Genomic DNA, 21,058 nt, shown 5'->3' with positions numbered 1-21,058 from the left:
TACCCTTTTACTAATTGGATACGTTTTTGGGGACTTTCGGTGTTCGCAAGGTCTTGCGACTCACCGCCCTCTTTGCCTTACCTTCTGTGTCATCCTCTATTTCTGCGTTTTTTTCTCTTTAGTTTTGTTGAATCACTGGCTGCTTACTTTTCTCTTCATATCTTATTTCGGTTACCTAATTTTTGCATAGGTCGCCGGCACAAGAAATTCCGGTGCAGCCCACTTATAAATGCAAATACCCACACACAGGCAGATCGCCACTCTCTCGTACGACGCAGCGCATGAAATAGACTAGGAATTCTCTCTGGCACGCGCACTCCCACTCTCTTCTCCTCCTTTTTCTTGTTTCCAATTTCTCCCCCTCTCGCCGACTTTCTGATACTCTCCATGTGAAGATCAATTCTTCGCTTCTTAATAGCGTAAAACAGACTACGTGATATTCATTCACACTCGCTTTGAGTTGATCAGGGACGCTCGAAAAAGAAAACAACTTTTTTTTATCAGCAATTTTAGCTTAAAAAACGAATGAAACATTTATTTTTAAAGCCAGTCAATTTTTGAAAATGTATTTTCCTGGACACTGTGCAAGGTTTATCGCTTGGTTATAGGTTTCGTCAATTACTTAACGGTGCTTATTAAAAAAAGTGGCTTAAAAAAGGCAAATACCATTGTAAAAAAGATTGATATTTTGATATACTAGGTCTTCTGTTATTATTAGACATTTGCTTGCATTTAAACGAGATTGTTCATAAAAATATACATAGCGCCATGACCGCTGCTGTGTTTGGAGGACGTCGGCGTAGCAGCTGCTGCGCTGCCGGTCGCTGTCAGTGTTGAATGTGAATGTGATGTAGATGCCGATGCTTCGACTCGCTCACTCGCGTTGAATCCATCAAGCAGGCGCGTCGTACTCTCCTCTCGTTCCGCCGCGTTCCATTCAACTATTCCGCGACTTTATTCACTTGTTGGTTTTGTACTTTTATCAGCGACAAAAAACGAAATAAATGTTAATAGCAACGGCGAAACAAAAAGTGAAACAAATTCGTGACGAGTCTGATTAATTATTTATTTTTTGTGTCAACAGTGTGTGCAGTGTAAAGTGTCCCAAAAGCAATCAAATTCAATATGCATCAAAATCTAATTAGTAGTACCCTTGTTGCGTTTGCCATCTGACACCAATAGGAAATTACGAAACTAAACTTAAGGAGGCCAATTTATTGGAGTTTTTTCACGGCATTGTGAAATGTGAAATCTTTACCATACAAACTCACACATTTGCTCGTATATAACCTTTGTTATTTTTATTTTTAGGAGTTTTTGCGGGGTATGTTCTAGAACGCTTTTTAAAATACAATATTTTTTATGAGGTCTCTTTTAGAACACTTGTCATTTCATACACATGGTGTAATCTGCATATTGTAAATCTAAGAAGTATCTAAAAATTCATCAATGGAAAAGTTTGTGCAATCTCTCTATCTCGCTCACTAGCTAGCTATCTCCGTCACCCCCCTTTCCCTTCCAAAGCGCACAACAAGTGGCAAATCGAAGCGGCGTCGTCTTCAAACCTGTTTTACTGTAACTTTGTTGTTACTCGTTTGGAGTATACAGACAAAAAAATGTGTCTTCTATTTTTTACAATTGTAAAATATACATGTTTTGAGTTGACCCAGCAAACATACAAAATTTCTGATTTTTTTTAAAATACGTACATCAAAAATATTCTCCCCTAAATGAAGTGTAATTGCAATAGTGAAAACTAAATACTTAGTTAAAGATTCAATAGCTTATTGACACAACAAAATGGTTGGGCACAAACACTTTTTATTACTTAGCTTGCCATGTGGTTATTAGTCAATTGATCTCAATATCATATGTTTATCTCAATTTCCCTAAATTGTTTTTAGTTTAGTTACTGCGGCTGCTGCTGCGTCTTCGCCAAAATTGGTGTTTTGGCTCTCTTGCCGGGTGACCGCACCCCCCTGTACTTTATCATTCAATTCGCTGATCACCATTTAGTTTCATGGGCAGAAGTTCTTTAATGAGTAGGCAAAGCTGTATGGAATTGATGGATAAGGGGGATAAGCGGTTGGAGTCGCTGCTGTACGTGCACGCAAATCCTTATTGGCGACAATTAAAAAAAATATATGGGCCTCGTTGCAGAGAAAACACACCCAAGATCAAAATAATAGCTTCAAAAAACCTATGATATCTAGTTAAAACTGTTTTTATCGGGGGTGTCACAGAAATCTTTTCCAACCAAAATTCGTTATGTTTCTTACGTACATCAATGCACTAAAGCAATCGTGTTTGGCTGGAAGAGATTTCTGTGACACCTCCGTGTAATGTGTTTCTAGTACAGTGTATAATATAATATTTATAGCACAAGTTCTCCAAGAATGGCTTGGAATAGTGCAATATAAATGTACATATATTCGTATGTATATCAAGTTGTCGACACATTATACACACAAACGTTTTAAGTCATCTTTTGAGTGACTATTTCTATGACCGCTGGTGTTTATGGTGACTTGGACCAAAAGTGAATTATTCATGCTGTTGCTGCTGTCGCTTTGCCAATGGAAAATTCCCAAAAAAAATTCGCATGAACTGTGCCGGCTGCTCTTCGCTCTTCGCCTCTCTTCCTTCTTCTTTCACTCGTTCTTCTTTGCCCCCAAAGGCAACAAGTTTTACTCAAAGTTACTTGGTGTTGTTTAGTTGTTGCTTCTGTCCCCTCTTTCCTTTTAACTTTTTCTAAAGGATTTTTTATTTTTATAAAAATAGCACAGAGGAAGAAATATCTACACACACACCTGTGTTTAAGCATATGCTAAATTTCTGGTTTGTTTTGCTTGACGGCTTTTATTTCTTCATTTTTCTGGTAATGCGCCTCTTGTCTTTTTTCTCTTACTTCTCATTAGTTACTTCTCATATTAGGAATTGCATTTTTAAACCAAGCATATGTATATTTTATGTGACGATCACTTTTTTCTCTCATGCCTGCTATTCTCTCCATTTCTCCCGTCGCTCTTTCTTCTCTTTTGCCACCCACGCCTGAAATGTGTCAATGGTTCAAGGCAGGAGAATGAATAATGCGAGAATACACTCCGAGCTTTTCACTCGAAAAGCTTTGGAGTGGAGAGCTTTGCTTTCGCCGAACTTTTTCGGGGGCCAAAACTGTATGACGTGCAGCCGAAACAATCGAATGAAAGCATTTCGCACTACAGCGCCCAGATAGTGGATTATCCCTTCAGGCCAAAGTGCTGTCTAATAACGTTTTATCGCACACAATTCTATTTAACGAGAGTTGTCAGTTGATTGAATTGTTGGGACTGTGCGTGGGGCATGCAAATTTATTGGGGACTGTGGACATCATCATGCCGGCACTAAAATTGTTTTATAAGCGTTATACAGTGAAAAACAAGAGAAAACGCTAAAGTCGGCGCTCAGCCAATGGTTAAGCTAAGCGGCTGTTAAAGTTGCAATTGCAAGTCCGCGATTGTGCAACCTAGCATCGATGTCCTTATGTGCTTGTAACTTTTTAATGGATAGTCCAATTTCGAGCATTTTGGCATGAAGATAAACATTGATAAACAAAAAAACTTGTGGTGTAGCAGAACTCCGAGTAATTGCAACTGGCTAGCTTTCAAAGTTTCCTTGATCTCAGCTTTCATACAGGCGAACATGGCTGATAAACTCGGCTAGTGATTCGGGTTAAGAATAAATGTCCTTTATATATATTTAATTACTCTTTCTGCTGCACGGAAATTAATTATCAATACTGACTCATTGATTCATCGACAACTTTCATAAAGCTTTGATAGTATTGATCGACAGCAATTAATTGAGAAGTTAAAACTAATCTCTTAATTGAGTTCTATTTTGCGAACACTCATGCCTGAACACAAAAAAATAATTTAATGAAACCGAGCCTCTTCGCTTCTCGCTTTATTATTTGTGCAGGCGAATGGAGAGATCATGAATTTCTATAGTTTATGTTCAGAATACAAACGCTCTTTTAACCCTTGCGGCTTACAAGATCGCGAAACTAAAAACAAGGCTTAAATTGAGATTTGACTTTGGCAGTTTGCGGTTCTTTTGTTGGTGTATTTTTTGGTGTGCGAGGCCAGTAAGGCGCATTAAACCAGTTGTGTGGTGTCGGCAAGTACGCCGCCCACCTGCCCCTACCTTGTCGTTCCCGCCCCCTGTTGGCGAGGCCGATTATCGACCGCTGGCAGAAGGCCGCGAAACAAATGGAAACCGCATATTGCTTAGAAAGTTACCAACTGTTAGAGTTGCCTTGATTAATCGATCTGTGCGTTTGTTTATCGATTTATTCTGCCGTTTCAGGTTAACGGTCTTCCTGGCCTTGGCTGCGTTGTCTTCCATTGTCTTAATCAAAAAAAAAACTACTAACGACAAAATTTAAAACGTTAAAAAGTAACCATCTTCTTTTTTAATGCTCTTTTAATTAGGCTTTTTATTTATTTATTTTTTTTACTATGTTTTAATCTGAGGGTAGCCGGTAGAGTGATCGATAGCTCAATTCGTTTGCCTTGAACTTCGTATTGTCTTCGTATTGTACTTTGGTTTCATTCAACTTTTTCAACTTATCGATAATTAGGCCCTCACTGCCCGTGTTCCATTCCATTTAATTTTTCATGATTTTGCTTGACTAAGGCAGGCGTCAATCAATTGCTGAACAATTTGAATGTTTCGAATCCAAAAATAAGCACCAAATACTTAACACTTGCTGAGTGGCTATTTTTAATGCAAGTTTATGCGGAGATGAAATAAGGAGGGAATGGGGAGCAAAAGACGTTTAATCAGCGGCGCGTGGCATCTAACGAAATTATCGCATGTGACCAACTAAATCGCAACCCCCTCTTCCACCGATTACACCGCGAGTTTCCACCGCTCGCCGAAACTTTCCAGTCTGCTGCACAACAATGTGAAACGGAACGCGAAACGTTCCTCTTCTCTAGATATACAGATATATATATGTATTTTTTGCGTTTCACTGCGAATCTTTTGGCGTAATTAGCGTGCACAATTAGCACATCTCTAGCAGCCGTAGTGCCATCCCTTTCCAGCTTGTTTGCGTGCAAATTTAATTAGCAGCCCCCACTGGAGAGAGATGGCAGGAGGGGAAGTACTGGATAAATTTTCGGATACAATATAATATAATGGCTTCGGGCTGAACTCTTGTTCGCTACTCACATTTATTGATTGAAAGAGAAAGACACACAACTTTTCCAGTGGTTGATCTGCAATTAGTACTTTGTTATTTAAGCGCCGAATTCATTTTCCGCCTTGCCATTTGCTGACCGCAAATATACGGTCGGTATTGGATCTATCAATTAGCGTGGGTCCATCAATGATCGACTAATCACGTGCTTCCCTAAACGCCCCCGATAGTCGGTTTGAAGTGTGGCCCTTGTATCTCGCAGTTTGTTCACCACCAGTGGTGTCTGGTCCTATCAGAATCCAAGTCAGCCCTGTCTGATTTGTTTGGGATAGTTCAGTGCACTAGCACTTCGGATTGCCTGGTCGAATTCTTATCGCAAGCATTTAGTGCTTGTTGGTCGTCTGCCATCTGGTGTCATTGAGTGTCTGGGCAGACACCAAAGTGTATGTGGTTCGTGACTCGGCGGAGCATAGATTGAGTAAACAAAGGGGAGTACGCCTCTGGCCCTCAGGTTAACGTGGGCTTTAAGTAGCACAACTCATTTCAATAATTTTATACAAAGGATAACTCAGAAGAATCCTGTTATTACGCATACTACAGGTTTTATGAAATCGAATCTCGCGGATTGCGAGTATTTCCCTAGTTTGCGAGGGCATGGGGATACTGACCTTTGCAATGGGGTTCTCAGGTTGGCTTCTCTGCTTTCGATTTTGAAAAGCGGGGAGCTCAATGGGACCAAAAAGGCAGCACAAAAAGCAAAAACTTCGGCGTTCGCCTGACGTAAATGCTGCCACGCATTGCGTCATTGTGGGACTGAATGGTAGTAGGAGCAAAGGGGGCCGATACTGTGGGCGGGGGGTGGCAATGCGTGAGTGGGAGAGCAGCTTTTATGTCTGCTCTCGCGAGCGCATTCGTCGGCTTTTTGTTCAGTAATGCTTTGATTCTTGTTGTTCTCTCTCTTTCTAATGTATTTGTTGCTGTTCATGACACATGCTCCAATTATTTATCGAAGTGGGGTTGGTTGAAAAAAAATTGTCTAATTTTTGTTTATTCATAAAACAAAATGTAGTAATGTTTACGTGGTCGAAGCTGGCGACTGCGTTTTTTTATTTTAGCGCGTTACTTGTAAAGGGAAAAAGCGTGTATTGCGATCGTCGGAGAGCATGTAGCAGGTAAAAGGAAGCTTTTCCTTGTGGATTATTGTTGTACGTTGAGAATGCTTTTATATTTTCTTTCACACTTTATAAATAAGTTTTGTGTCTTTTTTAAATGTTTTTCTACGATTGCAACTATTTAATGGCTACTATTTAGGGGCTTACCGAAACACTGGTTGAAGGGATTTCCCTGGCTTACTTTACATATGTCATTTTATCCGTTTTGTTTTGTTTCTCCGTTGCTTGTTTCAGTTTTCGGGGGGCAACCCGAGTACTTGGAACTCCGCAGTTAGTCACAGCTCATTAAATTTGTTTTGTTTCTTATTTTTTTGTATGTCGGAAAAAAAAAGCGCTGACTAAGCCAATCTAAATGGTTTCAAACCATTGCGCCTCTGGCGTTTTTAAAGCAAGAATCAGTATTTATTGACAATTCGGAGCCTTAAAAAAGGGCTATTCACAGAAACCCAAAAAAATCTTTGACACGTAATAAGCTTAATTATATTGTTTTTGTTTATATGCTTATTGTGTTACGTTTATTTTTATAACACACTCCTGACTTTCCCATTAATTCCGATTAGAAAGAATAAACAAGAGTCATTTGTAATTCTTATCGATATGGAAAATGCTTCTTCACCTCGTTTATTTGTTTACATCGAGCAATTAAACATTGTTGTTTGTCATATAGTTATAATAATCAATCGGGCTAAAAATGGAAACAAAGGACTTTGCAACACGAAGGCGTTTTGTGAAGGGGGTTTTTGAGATTCTGAATATGTATGTGAAGTAAGGTTTTTAGAGTGGATTGCAGCTTATCAATCTGAGTTAATCTCTGCCCTCCGCATTTATATACATATGTACATATATGTTAGCTTTAACTTTAACCTCTAGTTCCATTTTACTTTTACACATACATGACCAAAGTTCACATTTGGCTAAGCGTTGTATATTATTCTTGATTAATTGGGCAATTTGCTTAAACTCTTGTTTTTGTTACTTTTTTTATTTGCTGATAAGATTCGGGCATAAAATGCGTTGTGCACGTGTGGTTTTAGCAGTAGTCGAGTACCTCCCACTTCCGCCCAAAAGCAGCAAGGCCATTCGACAGTTGGGGTATGAGTTTTGCGATAATTTTCACATTCAGCTCACTCTTCATCCGTCGGCTGTTTGTTAGTCGCTTTTGGAAGGAGTAAGTAAGGGATAAAAATAAAGTTACACGAAATGTCTGCCAACAGTTTTGTTCTTCTACTAAATGCCAGAAAAATATGTCTGTCTTAAAACACGGTTCCTTTAAAGCAGTTCTGTTGTTCTAGGGTTTAATAATTTCAGTCAGAAGTTAGCAGCAGGAGGAGACGAGTCGATCTAGTCAAGTCCGTCTGTCCGTCCGTTTCTGCGCAAACTAGTCTCTCAGTTTTAAAGCTATCGGGCTTGGAACTATCCCAAAAATCTTTTCTATTGCAGTATTGTAGTATTTAAGTCGGAAACAGTCGCATCGGATAACTTTATCTTATAGCTTATAGTTTACGTTTGGAAAACACATTCTTTAATTAGTTAAAAATTTCCAATTTAATTTTATCAAAATCGGGCGAGTAAATTTAATAAAAATCGGACGACTCTAACATATAGAAGTAAAATAAACGGTCAGAGAAATGAGACATTTTTTTAATATCACTGAAGCTAGCAACTATCCTTTAAAATTTCACATGGTGTATCTATCGTTGAATATTTCTTTTAACTGCAAGGGCATACAAACTTCGGCTTGCCGAAATTAACTTCCTTTCTTGTTTTTTTTTTCAATTTGTCGTTATCCCTTATTGGGAGTATTAATTCATAAGCTTAGCCGCTGAATAAGTAATCAATTGTTTATGGATTTTAGTTTAATAAATAAAGGCTGTATACTCTTCAAATTTCTTTGCTTTCCCATATTACGTTCAGACTATAACAATACGAGCACATAACAATACGAGAACACACATACAGTTTATACCTACTCAACGAAAATTGATTGTTTTAATTTACACTGTATAAATAATAGTACAAATAATAGAATCGATTTTTACTTCTGCACTTTTTATTAATCAGCTATATAAGTAAGTACGAAAGTCTGGGCTTTATAGCTAAAACATGTAGAGCACTGATACCTGTTCTTTATTTTAGACCTTGACATACATATATAAGATATATCCACCTTGTTTTTTATGAAATAAAAGAAGAAAGGAAAGGGAGTGAGCTGTTTCTATTATTTCTTCCACCAGTGTATATACATTTCTGAACTTATTTTCTATTGCCGTTCGACGGACAAGTATTATGAAATATTTACCACTTACTTTTTAAAACGTTAAGTGGACGGTTAGTCTGTCGTTTCGGTTTTTACCAGTTTTTGGCTGTTCTTGTTTCTGTTTAACCTAGTTGTGGAGTTGGGTGGTGGTTGCTAGCAGGGTTGGGCATTAACTAATTGCGTGTTGGCTTTAGCACCTTCTCCTATCTATCCCCCATCAGCGCTCTCTTGTTTTATTTTCCTCATTTTTCCTGCGGACTGTCGTGGCGGGTAACCCTTTCAATTTTCCACTGTTTGTGCCTCCTTTTTTCTCAGGATTTGTTGCATATCTACGACTGCTTTGTCGTGTATAGTTATAGCCGTTACACGTACAGTTGAAGGCTATACTAGATAAAGGGTATACTAGACAACTTAGGTGGTAGTATTTTTTAGCCATAAAAATAAAGTTCATCATAAATTCTACTCATAATTGTATTTGTTATTGGTTCGGTTTCCTCCTTCGTTCTTGTTATTGGTGTGCTGCAACTGTCGTTATCGAAGTCATATGCCTTTTGGATGTGGATCGACTTTAGGGTGTTGTCAAGGGGTAATTACCTCGGTCAGCTCTAATTATTGATTGCCGACTTGGTCATTAGCAGCTGGCGATGGAAGTGCGGGGATAGTGATAACAATGCACAAGCTGCTTGTAGAGTACAAAATATAGTGTTCGGGTTTAGTGTTGGCGTGTTTAACCCCATAAAGAACGTATATTCTTGATCAGGAACGTTAGCCGAGTTGATCTAGCTATTTCTGCCCGTCCTAGTGATGATGGATTTTATCTCCTGCGTGTTGTAAGATAGGTTACCCACCCCAAAACCTCCCACATTTAACTGATTAATTGCTTTCTCTTGGTATTTCGAAGTCTTTGGCAAGCAAATGAGTGAATTTCCTAAGGCTTTTTCTTCTTTTCCGCTCGTACTATTAGAGATTTCCCTTTTTGTTGTTCGCAAGTAACGTGCAAATATTCTTGTGTCTAATATTATTTTTAAATTTCTTGTGTTCTCGTTCGCTCGTACTTTCACTTTCAACTAGTAGATGAAGTGGACAACAGATGGTGCTGCTGTGCAAGCAACAGGCGGCGATGAAACAGTGAAATTAGAACGTAATTGATATATTTTTGGGTCTTCGTTTCTGTTTTACGGCTGTATTTTTGTTTCTGCTTATTTTATTTTGCTTTTGATGTCAAGCGCCACCTCTATTTTATTTATAGTCTCAATTCAGTTCGATAGCCTAGACCCCAAAAAGAGGGAACGAAACGAGTGGGCAAACAGGTTTGCTTTGACATTTTTCCCACATTCGAAATCAATAATTCCAGCCGGTAAAATAGCCTGTAAAAACATGTCTGAGCGCAATTACCACTGTTAGTTACCAGGAGAAATGTCAGAGCGCATTATCGACATGCAAGTTCAAGACCAAGCAAGCAAGAACACAACCGCTAGGCTCACGGGCCCCCAACATAACCGCAGACCCGCATTTCCTTTCCGCTGGAAACGCCACCACTTAAGCTCAACTCATTTGCTATTTAAATGGAAGTTGACTCGAAACTGGAACCCACCAGCACGTGGACAGCAGTGCAAACTGGGGACCTGGCGCCAAATGAAAATGCCATTAAATAGTCAATGCCAATTCGAATGGCAAAAGAGCCATTTCTTTTTGGGTAGTGGCAAAAAAATTAACATTTGAAAATGAAAAGTTATTCTATTAAATGGCAGAGTTTGGAGAGTGAGCTTCGTTAATTCATCCCCCACCTAGCTCGGTAGTTTTTTCTTCACAGTCATTTTACCGTTTCCCTTTAGTTGTTCGCCCTTAGCATGACCTAACGAACTAAGCCAACAAACTGACCTAAACACCCACCATAGTCCCCTGCACCACCCGGTCCGGATGCCAACTCCTGCGCCGTTGTTGGACACTTGTCATCGTCTGCAAAGCCGCTGTCCACCTGAAACACCTCTGAACGCCGTTCCTTATTGGAAGACTTAACATACGGACGGAGTCTGATGCGATAATTGTGTTGTTTTACTAGGGTTGGCCTTTGGTCTATTGCTGCTGACCAATGTGTTTTTTAATTTTATTATGGTTTAGTGCCTACCGTCTATACGTACCGTTTTTCCTTGGGAGGGACTCTTCTTAGTGCCATTTCATTGCAAATTGACTTGGGGCACTCCTCTAATTGGCGGCAATGTGGCGTTGTCCACTGCCCTCAAAACACTTTCCTCCGGACCTCCATTATAACGATTCGATTCCATCTGTCTAGGTGGTATGGTTCCAATTGGTAAATAGCAATAACATCAACTAGGCAACGCAGGTTGCTTCACCCTGCAATACTTTTCCATTGATTTTTGTAATGTGTATGACAATTTATTAGTATGGCTCATTAAATTATATTTGGTAATAAATGTTTATTGGAAAAAATACTGCGGTAATCATTTTAACTCGGTCGCGGTAGTTCCACAGAAAAACAAATAAACTTGAAAGCTTTAAATTTAAATGTGATTTTATTGAAATTATGTGTTTTAAAATACATTAATTCTTCTAGTAAACGAACAAAGAAAACATCTTTTTCCAATGTAATCGTCCAGAATAAGTAAGATGAAGACAATGCACAGCTCGTGATATTGGTAGTGTTTTTATCAGTCGATCACTCCCGTTGCTGGTTCAGTTGCACCTAGGGCCACCGTCTTTGTAACCAAGGCATCTGCATATTTGATACACTTCAACGCAACTTGCGAGTCTTTTAAAATTGTTATCCGTTTGTAAAAGGATAAATGAGTTTGTAGTTTTTTATAATGGATACCTCAAGGGTAACCAAGTGCTTATATAGAACATAAGAAGTTCAAAATTAAACGCATAAATAATTAAAAACTATTGTTGGTTTATCATGGTTTCTTTTTTTGGTTTTTAGGGTAGTATTTTCAATACTGATAATAAGCCATTTTAATGTAGTGATAAGATTAGGGCTTTAGACCAAGTGGAATAAAGGGAAACCGAGCTTCGGAAGCTTATGTTTCGGTTTGTCTCAGAATTGCAGCTGTGTTCCATTCAGTTGTGTCGGTCTCTGCAGGTGTTTTATTGCCAAACGTTACACATTTCACTAGGGGAAGAAACTTTCCACCCCGCTCAAATCGGTAGCTCCTCTCTTCTGTCCATTATTTCCCATCTCTCTCATTCGCTGCGTGCTTGCGTAGTGTTCATTGCCATTCGTTCCACTGCCCATAACACATGTGTGTGTGCGTGCGTCAGCGATAATAACTTGGAACTTGAGTTGCCGTTTTCGCTCTGTTTCTGTTTCTCTCTGTGGTTCTGTCTCTCAGGTTCGTTTAAGTTTCTCGAGTTCTCAGTTCATTCGCGAACTCAAAGGCGGTCGCACATGTTGCACGCTGAGAAAACGGAGCAGACAACGCAAATAAATAACCAAAATAGACACTTAAATATTGAAAATCACAAAGATTGTTTTTGTTTCGTGTGAGTGTGTTGAATTATAAAAAGTTTTTGTTTGGCTTTTCTCTGTATTTTTTACGGTGTCCAATACAACGAACCGAAACGCTGGGCTAAATTTAGCCAGAATATTGAACAAGTTTTTTTTGAAAATGCAGTCAAAAAAAATGTTTGGTATAACCGAATCATAATCAAGGTCTAATTTATTTTTTAAATAAAAAAATAGGCAATGTGACTGTGAAGCGCCAACACAAACAAGACACAAATAAAAAGGAGTTATTTCAAACCCTACCAGCCTATTAAGCTGTGCCACATACGACATTTAACAAACCTAAAAACACGAACAAACAAAATACTCTTCTGCCTAGAGTATTTAACAGACTATTAAAAACCTTATGGCAACAACAACCACAACGCAGGCAGCAGGAGCTGCACCAGCTCTCAATTTATTGCCCGCCAGCAATAATAATGTAAATAATGCACTAAACATTAATAATAACAACGTGATAAGCCAGCCGATTAAAATACCGCTGAACGAACGCTTCTCGTCGCAAACATCGACAGGTTCGGCGGACAGTGGCGTAATTGTTTCCAGTGCATCGCAGCAGCAACTACAGTTGCCGCCACCTCGCAGCAGCAGTGGCTCGCTGAGTTTGCCACAGGCACCTCCTGGCGGCAAGTGGCGGCAGAAGCAGCAGCGACAGCAGTTGCTGCTCAGTCAGGACAGCGGCATCGAAAACGGTGTCACGACCCGGCCATTGAAAACCAAGGATATTCAGGGCGTGGGAAAGGGAAAACCGAGCCACAATGCCAAGGCCTCGAAGGAGATCGGGGAGCAGTCAAACAGCAGCAGCGAAAGCCTGGGCAGCAATTGTTCTGAGGCCCAGGATCAGCAGAGAATAAGAGCCTCTTCCGCTTTAGAGCTCAGCAGTGTGGACAACCCCGCTGTCGTGGGTGCCAGTAACGTGGCTAACAACATCTTGCGTAGCCGCATCAAGTACAAGAGTACCAATAGCACCGGGACCCAGGGATTCGATGTGGAGGATCGCATCGATGAGGTAGAAATCTGTGATGATGACGTGGACTGCGACGATGTGGAAATCGAGGAGGAGGATGATGGCGTCAATGTGGATGACGATGTCGAGGAGGCCGACAACGACAACCAATCTGACAGTCAGTCGGGTATTATAATAAACCTCAAGAGCAAGTCCGAGCCACAGGTGCAGAAGGAGAAGGAGGAGAAGGAGGCAAAGGAGGCAAAGGAGGCGGATCTTAAACCTAAAAACCGATTACTGCCACCCGATCAGGCGAAACTAACAGTGGCAGCGGCCATAGCTCGTCGTCGCGATGCCAAGAGCCTCGCCACCGACGGCCACATATACTTTCCCCTGCTCAAGATCAGCGAGGATCCACACATTGATTCCAAGCTGATTAATCGCAAGGATGGCCTCCAGGATACCATGTATTACCTAGACGAGTTCGGCAGTCCCAAGTTGAGGGAGAAGTTTGCCCGTAAGCAGAAACAGCTGCTTGCCAAGCAGCAAAAACAGATGATAAAGAGGGAGCGGAGGAGCGAGGAGCAGCGCAAGAAGCGAAACACCACCGTGGCATCCAACTTGGCTGCCAGTGGTGAGGTGGTGGATGAGACCAAAGATGATTATAAGCAACAACCACACTGTGATACTAGCTCTAGGAGCACACATAACTCGGTACCCAATCCCTCCAGGCACCTTCACGATGATCACCACACCAATGTGGATGTAGACGAGGATGTCGAGGAACACAGCCACAGGGACAACGGAGTGGTCAAGATGCGCCGCCACAGCCACGACAACCACTACGACAGAATCCCCCAAAGCAACACAACCACAATCACTACCCGCCCCAAAAACGATCATCAGTCCCAGGACAACGGGGATATCGAGCAAGGAGCCGAGCCAGATCTCGAAGGCGACGCAGATGCGGACAGCGATGAGAGTGGCGAGAACGTTAAGACTGCCAAATTGGCCAGAACTCAATCCTGCGTCAGTTGGACCAAAGTGGTGCAAAAGTTCAAAAATATACTAGGTAAAATATCTGGGGGGTGCCACAAAAATGACGCAGCCCTAAAATCCTTATAAACATCAATATAAGCGCTATGTGAATTCACCGCTAATAGATTTCGGTGGCACCATGAACATTACGATATTCCTAAAAGCATTGTTTAATGTTGACGATCAGAACCAAGGTTGAACAAAAAAAAACAAAAAAAATACATTTTGCATGTACTTCAAACACTCGTAAAATAATATTAAATTAGTGTCGTAATTCAAGAAAGTTTTATATTAAAGGCAGCTAGGGAACACTCGTAATGTACATAAACTGTGGTGCCACAGAAATCGCTTAACGCTGAATCGCCGGGGGTGTGCAACACAATGAATTCAGCTGTAAACGATTTCTCTGGCACCCCTGATACGGTTTAAACATATAGGGTTCTTATTTATTTAAAAGCGCTTGTCTTAATACTTCAAAACCACCTTGGGAATCAATTTTTCAATTAAAATGGAATTTTGTAAAACAACATTTGTTGTATAATAACAAAATAATTTTTAAGTGCCTTAAGTACTAACATATTAATTATATTCACTACTATTATACAAATTAATATTTTTCTTCATATTTTGTGTTTTATAATTGAGATACCGAGAGATTTGTTTCCTACACTGCGTAAACCTTGACAGTAATAAACTCCTTAGCATTTTTCTACAACATTTCCAGTAGACTTTTCCTGTAGGGACAAAAACCATAAAATCGTATAAATTGTTTATAACTGTGATTTCTAAAATTGTATTTTCTTTCTTCTATTTGCAGGTAAGTGTTGATCGAATGGGAACACAAATTCCTTTAAACTTCTGAGGGTTATCGTATCGGGTGAGATTGTTCTATGTACACACACATATACAAACATAGATAAGTATTCTTATTTTGGGTACGTATTGGTTACGGAAAATTTTCGAAGATTTATAGGAAAGTGATAAAGTTTTCGCTGAGAGTGAGCAAAGTGAAAATTCTTCGTTAGTCGATAAAGAAATAAGTCAAATTGTTTATATAAATATGTTTTCTTCACAACTTCCTTTGAAAGTACAATTTTGTTGTCAATTGAAGTGTGGTCAATGAACGAACGAATGCACTCTTGATAGCTTTGTCAAGCTTTGTCTTTGCTGCGATAAATAAGCACAGAATTTATACACAGCGGAAAGGCTCAGGGATATAGACGTTCTTATACATACATTTGCGATCTTGTTTTTTATTGTCATACAAAATGTGATCTTGGCTTTATTGTGGAAAGCAGTGGACGGGCGATAAGGAAAAGCGGAATGTTCTCGACCATGCTCTATAACAGGCCATATTTCTGTGTTGTTGCATTTGTCGTTGATAAGAAGAATCTAGGGAGGGGCGGAAGAAAGAGACCGGGAGGCAGAACAGAGAGACGGTAGAATCAGGGCAACAGCACTGACTTACGCCACTTCATTTAGATTTCTTCACCTACTCAATACAGTTTGTGGCCGGCACACTTGGGATTGAATATACATATGCTATTTAACCTGAGATTTACGACTTCAGATTAAATATTTAGATAAAATTTTGAAATAAAAAAAACAAAATATTCTCATCGTAATCCAGTTTCTTGTCACTCGATAGTTTTCCTTTGTTAAAGTCAGTTATTTTGATAGTCAGTTATCATTGAGTAGTATTTCCATCCCCTTGTTCTAAGATCTTATTACAATTGTATAACTAAAGTGCAAATAGCTATATTTAAAAAATATTGTTAGCTTGCTGTCAGTTGCATCATTTTGGAATCTTGGCCCGGGAGCTTATCGAAGCGTTAACGTAGCTGTGCAAAAACTAAAATTCCCTTTATTATGAGTATTTTTTATGGAAGGCACTGTGTCCCAACGTGCTTGTCACCTCAGCTTCATCTTTATTCTCCTTACATCATCCCCAGCTTAAGTTGACGTCTTAGTTCCCATCCGGTAAGTCGTATAAGTGATTTGCGGCTTTGGCAGATGCTGACTGATAAGAAAACAGAAAGAGCTTATAAGCAAATGATAAGGGTGCAGAGAGAGAAATATCTTATAAAAACATTTCAAATATTCACAGAGAAACATTTAACCAATTAATACGCTGACATTAAAATAAGGAACAGGTTTACTGTAATATTACCGCAGTTTAAATCATATGTGACTGATCTTTATGGAACTTTCGAATAAAAGTGCTAAGTAAAAGACTTGCTAGGTTAGACTTGTCCTTAATAGATGAGCAGTAAAATGATCAAAAGGCTCGCGGCTATATGCCTAACAGCTCTGGTTTTATAAAGCCATATATATGTTAAAATATATACATGTGCATAGACCAACCGATTCGAAGGGAGAGCTTGAGAGGAATTGAGAATTCGGGAGCAGAGATAAGGCGTTGTTAGTTGCTGTTATTTTTTTGTTAACGTTCGACAATCACGCGCTCGTCTCATAAAACGGATGACAGAGCAAAAAACTTTTCCAAAAATATCAGAGCCCAACAACATGCATATATTTAGCAGCTTGTGAAATGTATTTTTTGTACTGTGTATACATACATACCTACGTGTACGCATAAGTTTAAAAATATTTGTAAATTCACTAATTTTGTGACCAAATGGAGGCGTGTCTCTGGTCCTAATGAGGTGCTTTTTTATTCTTTGTTGTTTTGCATTGCCTTGCCCTCTCACCTAATTTCCTTTCTACCCTGCCCTGCCTCAAGTTTATAAGACTTGAAATTTTAAAGCAAAAAATGTGTTTTTATTAACTTTGTAGTGGGCAACTAGGGCTTATCCGGGGTTTGTTTGACCGATTTGTCTGAACACGACACTTTTGGATAAATTAAATAAACATATTTTTATTCTATAAACAAAGACAGCTTTTGTTAATAATCTGATTCAATGAAGATTAAAATAGTTTATTACTGCACAGTAAAATACAACTCAAAATAACTATTATCACAACTTATATTAATGGGATAGTTTTGTTTAGCGTTTGCTCAGCTGTTTTTCATTGCCAATTTACCTCTGCCCCTGCTTTTATTTAATTTTTCTTTATGTTTTCATTAAAAGCTTGTTTGTTCAGCTGCATAGAAGAGCATTTTCCTGCGGAAGAGTCTATAAGTTCTCTGTACTATGCACCTCCCTTTGTATTGATTTCTATAGGCGAACTGGCTTCTTCGTTTTCGATTCTTCTGTGTTTCGTATTTTTGCATACATTTTTCTTGTCTTCTCTTCTTTTGTTTTTTGTTTTCTTCGTTTGTTTTTCTTCTCTACTATTTTTTATGTGTCACTTTAAGGTCTTCCCAGCGATTGATTAAAAAAAATGCATATAGAGAACCAATAGTGTGGGATTTTATGGTGGCATCTAAAAGTATGCAGTGAAACGCTGAACCTAAAAATAATTTGCTCAAATAAGACTGGGGCTTCGATGATAATGATGCAGGTGATAGTGACTGGTATGATAAAGCTCTCTATAATGATGCCAAATGTTGCAGATTGTGGGGCATCTCGTGATCTCCGCCCGCGTGGTGTCGTCTTCTCGCTATCCCTTTTCTTCTGTAATGGTTGTTTATCTTTTCTCTTTTTTCCTTTAATCCGTGATCGACAGATAGCTTTCTTAGCCAATAAAAAGAACAATTAAATTAAATAAAAAAAGTACACAGTTTATATATACTATAGAAGTAAATCGTAAGCACGGAGCAAAAATAGCACTGGTAGTGTCCATTATTTTTATTGGTAGGCAAGGACAAGTTGATATTGTTGATTCCAATAAAGTTGTGTTTTCAGGATTCTGGCATATCCATTTCATTTTTAAGGGGATAGAGGGTGAATATATAAATTACCTACATATATTTTTGGTGAGAAGGGGGTCCTATGCAGGGGGAGTTGTAATTTGAGCCTGAAAAGTTTGCTAGCAGTTTTGGGCACAATGTCTCCTGAGTGTGTATACACAGATATATATTAATAGGGCTGAAAGTAGGAGTCTTTGGGTTAGACCCGATGATTGTTTGGAAAAGGTTTTTATTTTCTTTTATGGTTCGATTCGTCTGTGGTTACTTCCTTTCGCTCTTAGTGGTATTACGCCTTATTTGGCCCCCACCTCCTCTTTTTTATTTCACCACTGCGTCATAGCATTTTGCATGCCACATCACCTGCCCACATACCACCCACCCCCATCTTTGCGGCTGAGTGGTGCCAACTGCTTGTATATCGATTAGTTTCCGGCTACGTTGGCGGCACTACAAATTGCTTTGCCTTTCAGACAGCTTCAACTGTTCCACCGTCAGCAGACCCTCGCCTCCTCCCCTTTCATATAGTTTTTCAATGTTTGGTTAATAGGTAGGTTAGATGGTGTACCTATTGATAATTTGATTGATTTAACAGTCCTTCGAAAAAGCAATTTATTAATGTAAGAGCGACAGTGGAGAACCCAAAACGAATTTCTACGGCGCTGAAACACGAAACACGAAAAGTACAATACAAGAGGATAAAAGAATCTTTTCCAATTTTTGAAAATCAGCTGATGGTGAGAATACTTTTTATAACATAACATTACATAACAACATAACATAACAACAAAGAGTGCAAACAGTTAATTTATTGCCTTAACGTTCGGTATTAACAAAACTATCTTTTTTGAATTTCTGCCTATGGTTCATATGATTCTACATATATTTACCTGCGTTGCATGTGCAAAGAGAACAAATGGCAATGTCAAAAGCGGGCTACGACTTCTAGGTTCCCTTCAAAATGTATTGGTGTTTTCTTTTTTCTGAGTTTCTGCGTCTAATTGATTCATTAAAATGAAATAATTTTTGTTCGCTGCGTATATCCTTTGATTGGTCTTCTCCTCCCTATTCCTTTTCTGATTCTGCTGCGATTTTCGTTCTCCGCTTCGGATTCTTCTTTCAGCCGCATTGAACTGTCAGATGTCTGTCGCCAAACAGGCGGAGGCCTAAGGGGCGTGGCTGTCGTATGCTTGACCACGCTTGGCTGCCGCTGTCTTTCTTCTGCCTTCTAGGTCTTCAGTCTTTCGACCGCTCTATCTCTGCGTTGGCCTTATCGAATTTGTCTGCAATTAAAATTTCCCCCGAATCGCATCAATTTTTCGTGATTGTTATGGTGAATAATTTAGGTGTAATTTTTTAAAGCGCGTTTTAACCGATCGTCGAATTTGTTGGGCGCCTGAGAGTGAGGATCAAGTATGGAACCGACCACCCTTCGTGTGGCATTCGTGAGCAATCTTTGCGTCTCTTAATCGCCATGCCCGATGTCCTCTGCTCTTTTTCACTTTTTTGTCGCCAATTGTGCTGCGGTAGCTCGAGCGATCGGATCGTCAGATTGAATAGCGGAACGAAACGTATCGATCTAATCAGTACCTCTCTTTCTCTTAAAAGAATAAAAACGAAATTTCGAAGACCGCACTATTTCGGTACCTTTTTTTTGCTGTGATTTTGTATTTTGTTGTTTTTTCGGTGGTGCCGCGTGTTTGCATATTTTGCTATTTGAAGATCGATCGATCGATTGATCTGCACACAAAGCAAAAGAAACGTCAAGTAACCGAAAATAAAACTAGGCCAAAGCCTGCCACCGTGCAGTGAAAAAGAACATTTGAGTTTTGTATGGAATAAATTTTGATTTTAAAGTTTATTAAGAATCTATTTTTAAAATCGAAACTAGGAGAAAGGTGTTAAAATCGATTTAAAACAATACATTAAACACTTTCTTAAAACCAATTTTTTAATGTATGAAACCAATTTTGTGGGCTAAAGAGTGAGCTTGCGTAATACTTATTATAAACAAATCTTGTAAAAGAATGTTTATATGGATAAAAACATGGCTTATGGATCAGCATCACTAGGCGACTCAATCTAGCCATGTCCGTCTTTCCGTCCGTCCGTCCGTCTGCCCTTCCGTTTCTACGCAAAACAGTCTCCTAGTTTTAAAGCTATCGAGCTGAAACTTTTCCAAAAGTCTTCATTCTTTTGCAGATGGTATACAAGTCGGATCGGACAATAATATCTTATAGCTTCCAAAGTAATAATCCAAAAAAAAACTAAAAAAATATATCTTTGGTGTTTTCAGCATATAGCTTCCTAATTTTTTAATTCGTTCTGAACTTCGACTTTCATTTTATCAAAATCAGACGACTGTATTATATAAAAATAAAATTGGTGGAAAAATAATTTTAAAAAAATTATATCTTTGGTGTTTTTTAACTCCTACTCTTGGGAATACATTTTTTTAAATAGCTCTGAATTTGATCAAAATCGGACGGCTATATTATATAGTCATAGGAACGAAGAGAAATAATGAAATAATTTTTTTAATATCACTATAGCTAGCAATAATTCTTATAAATTTAGCATGGTGTTACTAACGTTGATTATTTCTTATTACTGCAAGGGTATAGAAACTTCGGTTTGCCGAAGTGTGTTATATCTGTATTAAAATATTACAATTTTCAAGGGAGTCAAAAGGATCCTTGTTTTACATTGTTTTTAAAATACATTTTTTTGGGTTCCGAAAGTAGGTTAACAACTTCTAGACGCCACCTTTTGCCATTTTGATTTTTCTTAACTATTTTTTGTTGTGTAAGGGCATCACTGCAGCGCTACTTCCACAGCACCACTCACTGACAGGGACACGGTGATTCAGTGGACCAGTAGTGCTTAATACTCCCCGCTCAAGGTGGATAAGTCACAGGTGGGACCCGTGGCTGTGCCGCGTGGTGTTCGTAAAGTAGTTCGGGTAGTTCGCAAAAAAAAACGGGCACCCGGCAGTGGTTCCGTAAATGAGGCCAGTGAGTCGGATGGTGCTGGTTCCGGCACCACCACATCCGGCAGGCAGAATTCCATAGACGCCAGCAAACCCCCCGCAAAGGTCATCAAGAATAAAAGGGGCTCTTTTGGTGG

The 21,058-nt window shown here is 39.2% G+C and overlaps 1 protein-coding gene and 1 long non-coding RNA gene across 17 annotated transcripts in view; one reads left to right on the top strand and one right to left on the bottom strand.

Annotated features, from left to right (window-relative positions):
* The window catches only part of LOC108024154 (protein kinase shaggy), a 49,233-nt gene that overhangs the window by 16,294 nt on the left and 11,881 nt on the right, over nt 1–21,058 (top strand). For 2 of the 16 annotated variants that reach the window (XM_017093958.3, XM_044093222.2), the window contains exons 1-2: nt 882–1,094; nt 12,315–14,155. The exons of 11 other annotated variants lie outside the window; for them this stretch is intronic. In XM_017093958.3, coding sequence (XP_016949447.1) covers nt 12,484–14,155 — 1,672 coding nt within the window. In that variant the 5' untranslated portion in view covers nt 882–1,094; nt 12,315–12,483. Of the gene's footprint in view, nt 1–881; nt 1,095–11,996; nt 14,156–21,058 lie in introns of those variants that run through there. 3 more of the 16 variants (XM_017093959.3, XM_017093960.3, XM_017093957.3) reach the window with 3 other exon arrangements.
* Nucleotides 15,960–16,376, bottom strand: LOC127012501 (uncharacterized). Its single transcript, XR_007765995.1, has 2 exons — nt 16,292–16,376; nt 15,960–16,141 (listed from the first exon to the last, which is right to left on the bottom strand). It is a non-coding gene; the product is annotated as an uncharacterized LOC127012501 (long non-coding RNA).

The sequence above is a fragment of the Drosophila biarmipes genome, chromosome X (assembly GCF_025231255.1).
Source record: "Drosophila biarmipes strain raj3 chromosome X, RU_DBia_V1.1, whole genome shotgun sequence".
Classification (NCBI taxonomy): Eukaryota; Metazoa; Arthropoda; class Insecta; order Diptera; family Drosophilidae; genus Drosophila; species Drosophila biarmipes.
The sequence above is the reverse complement of the archived record's forward strand: the minus strand, read 5'-3'. Positions and strand labels throughout refer to the sequence as shown.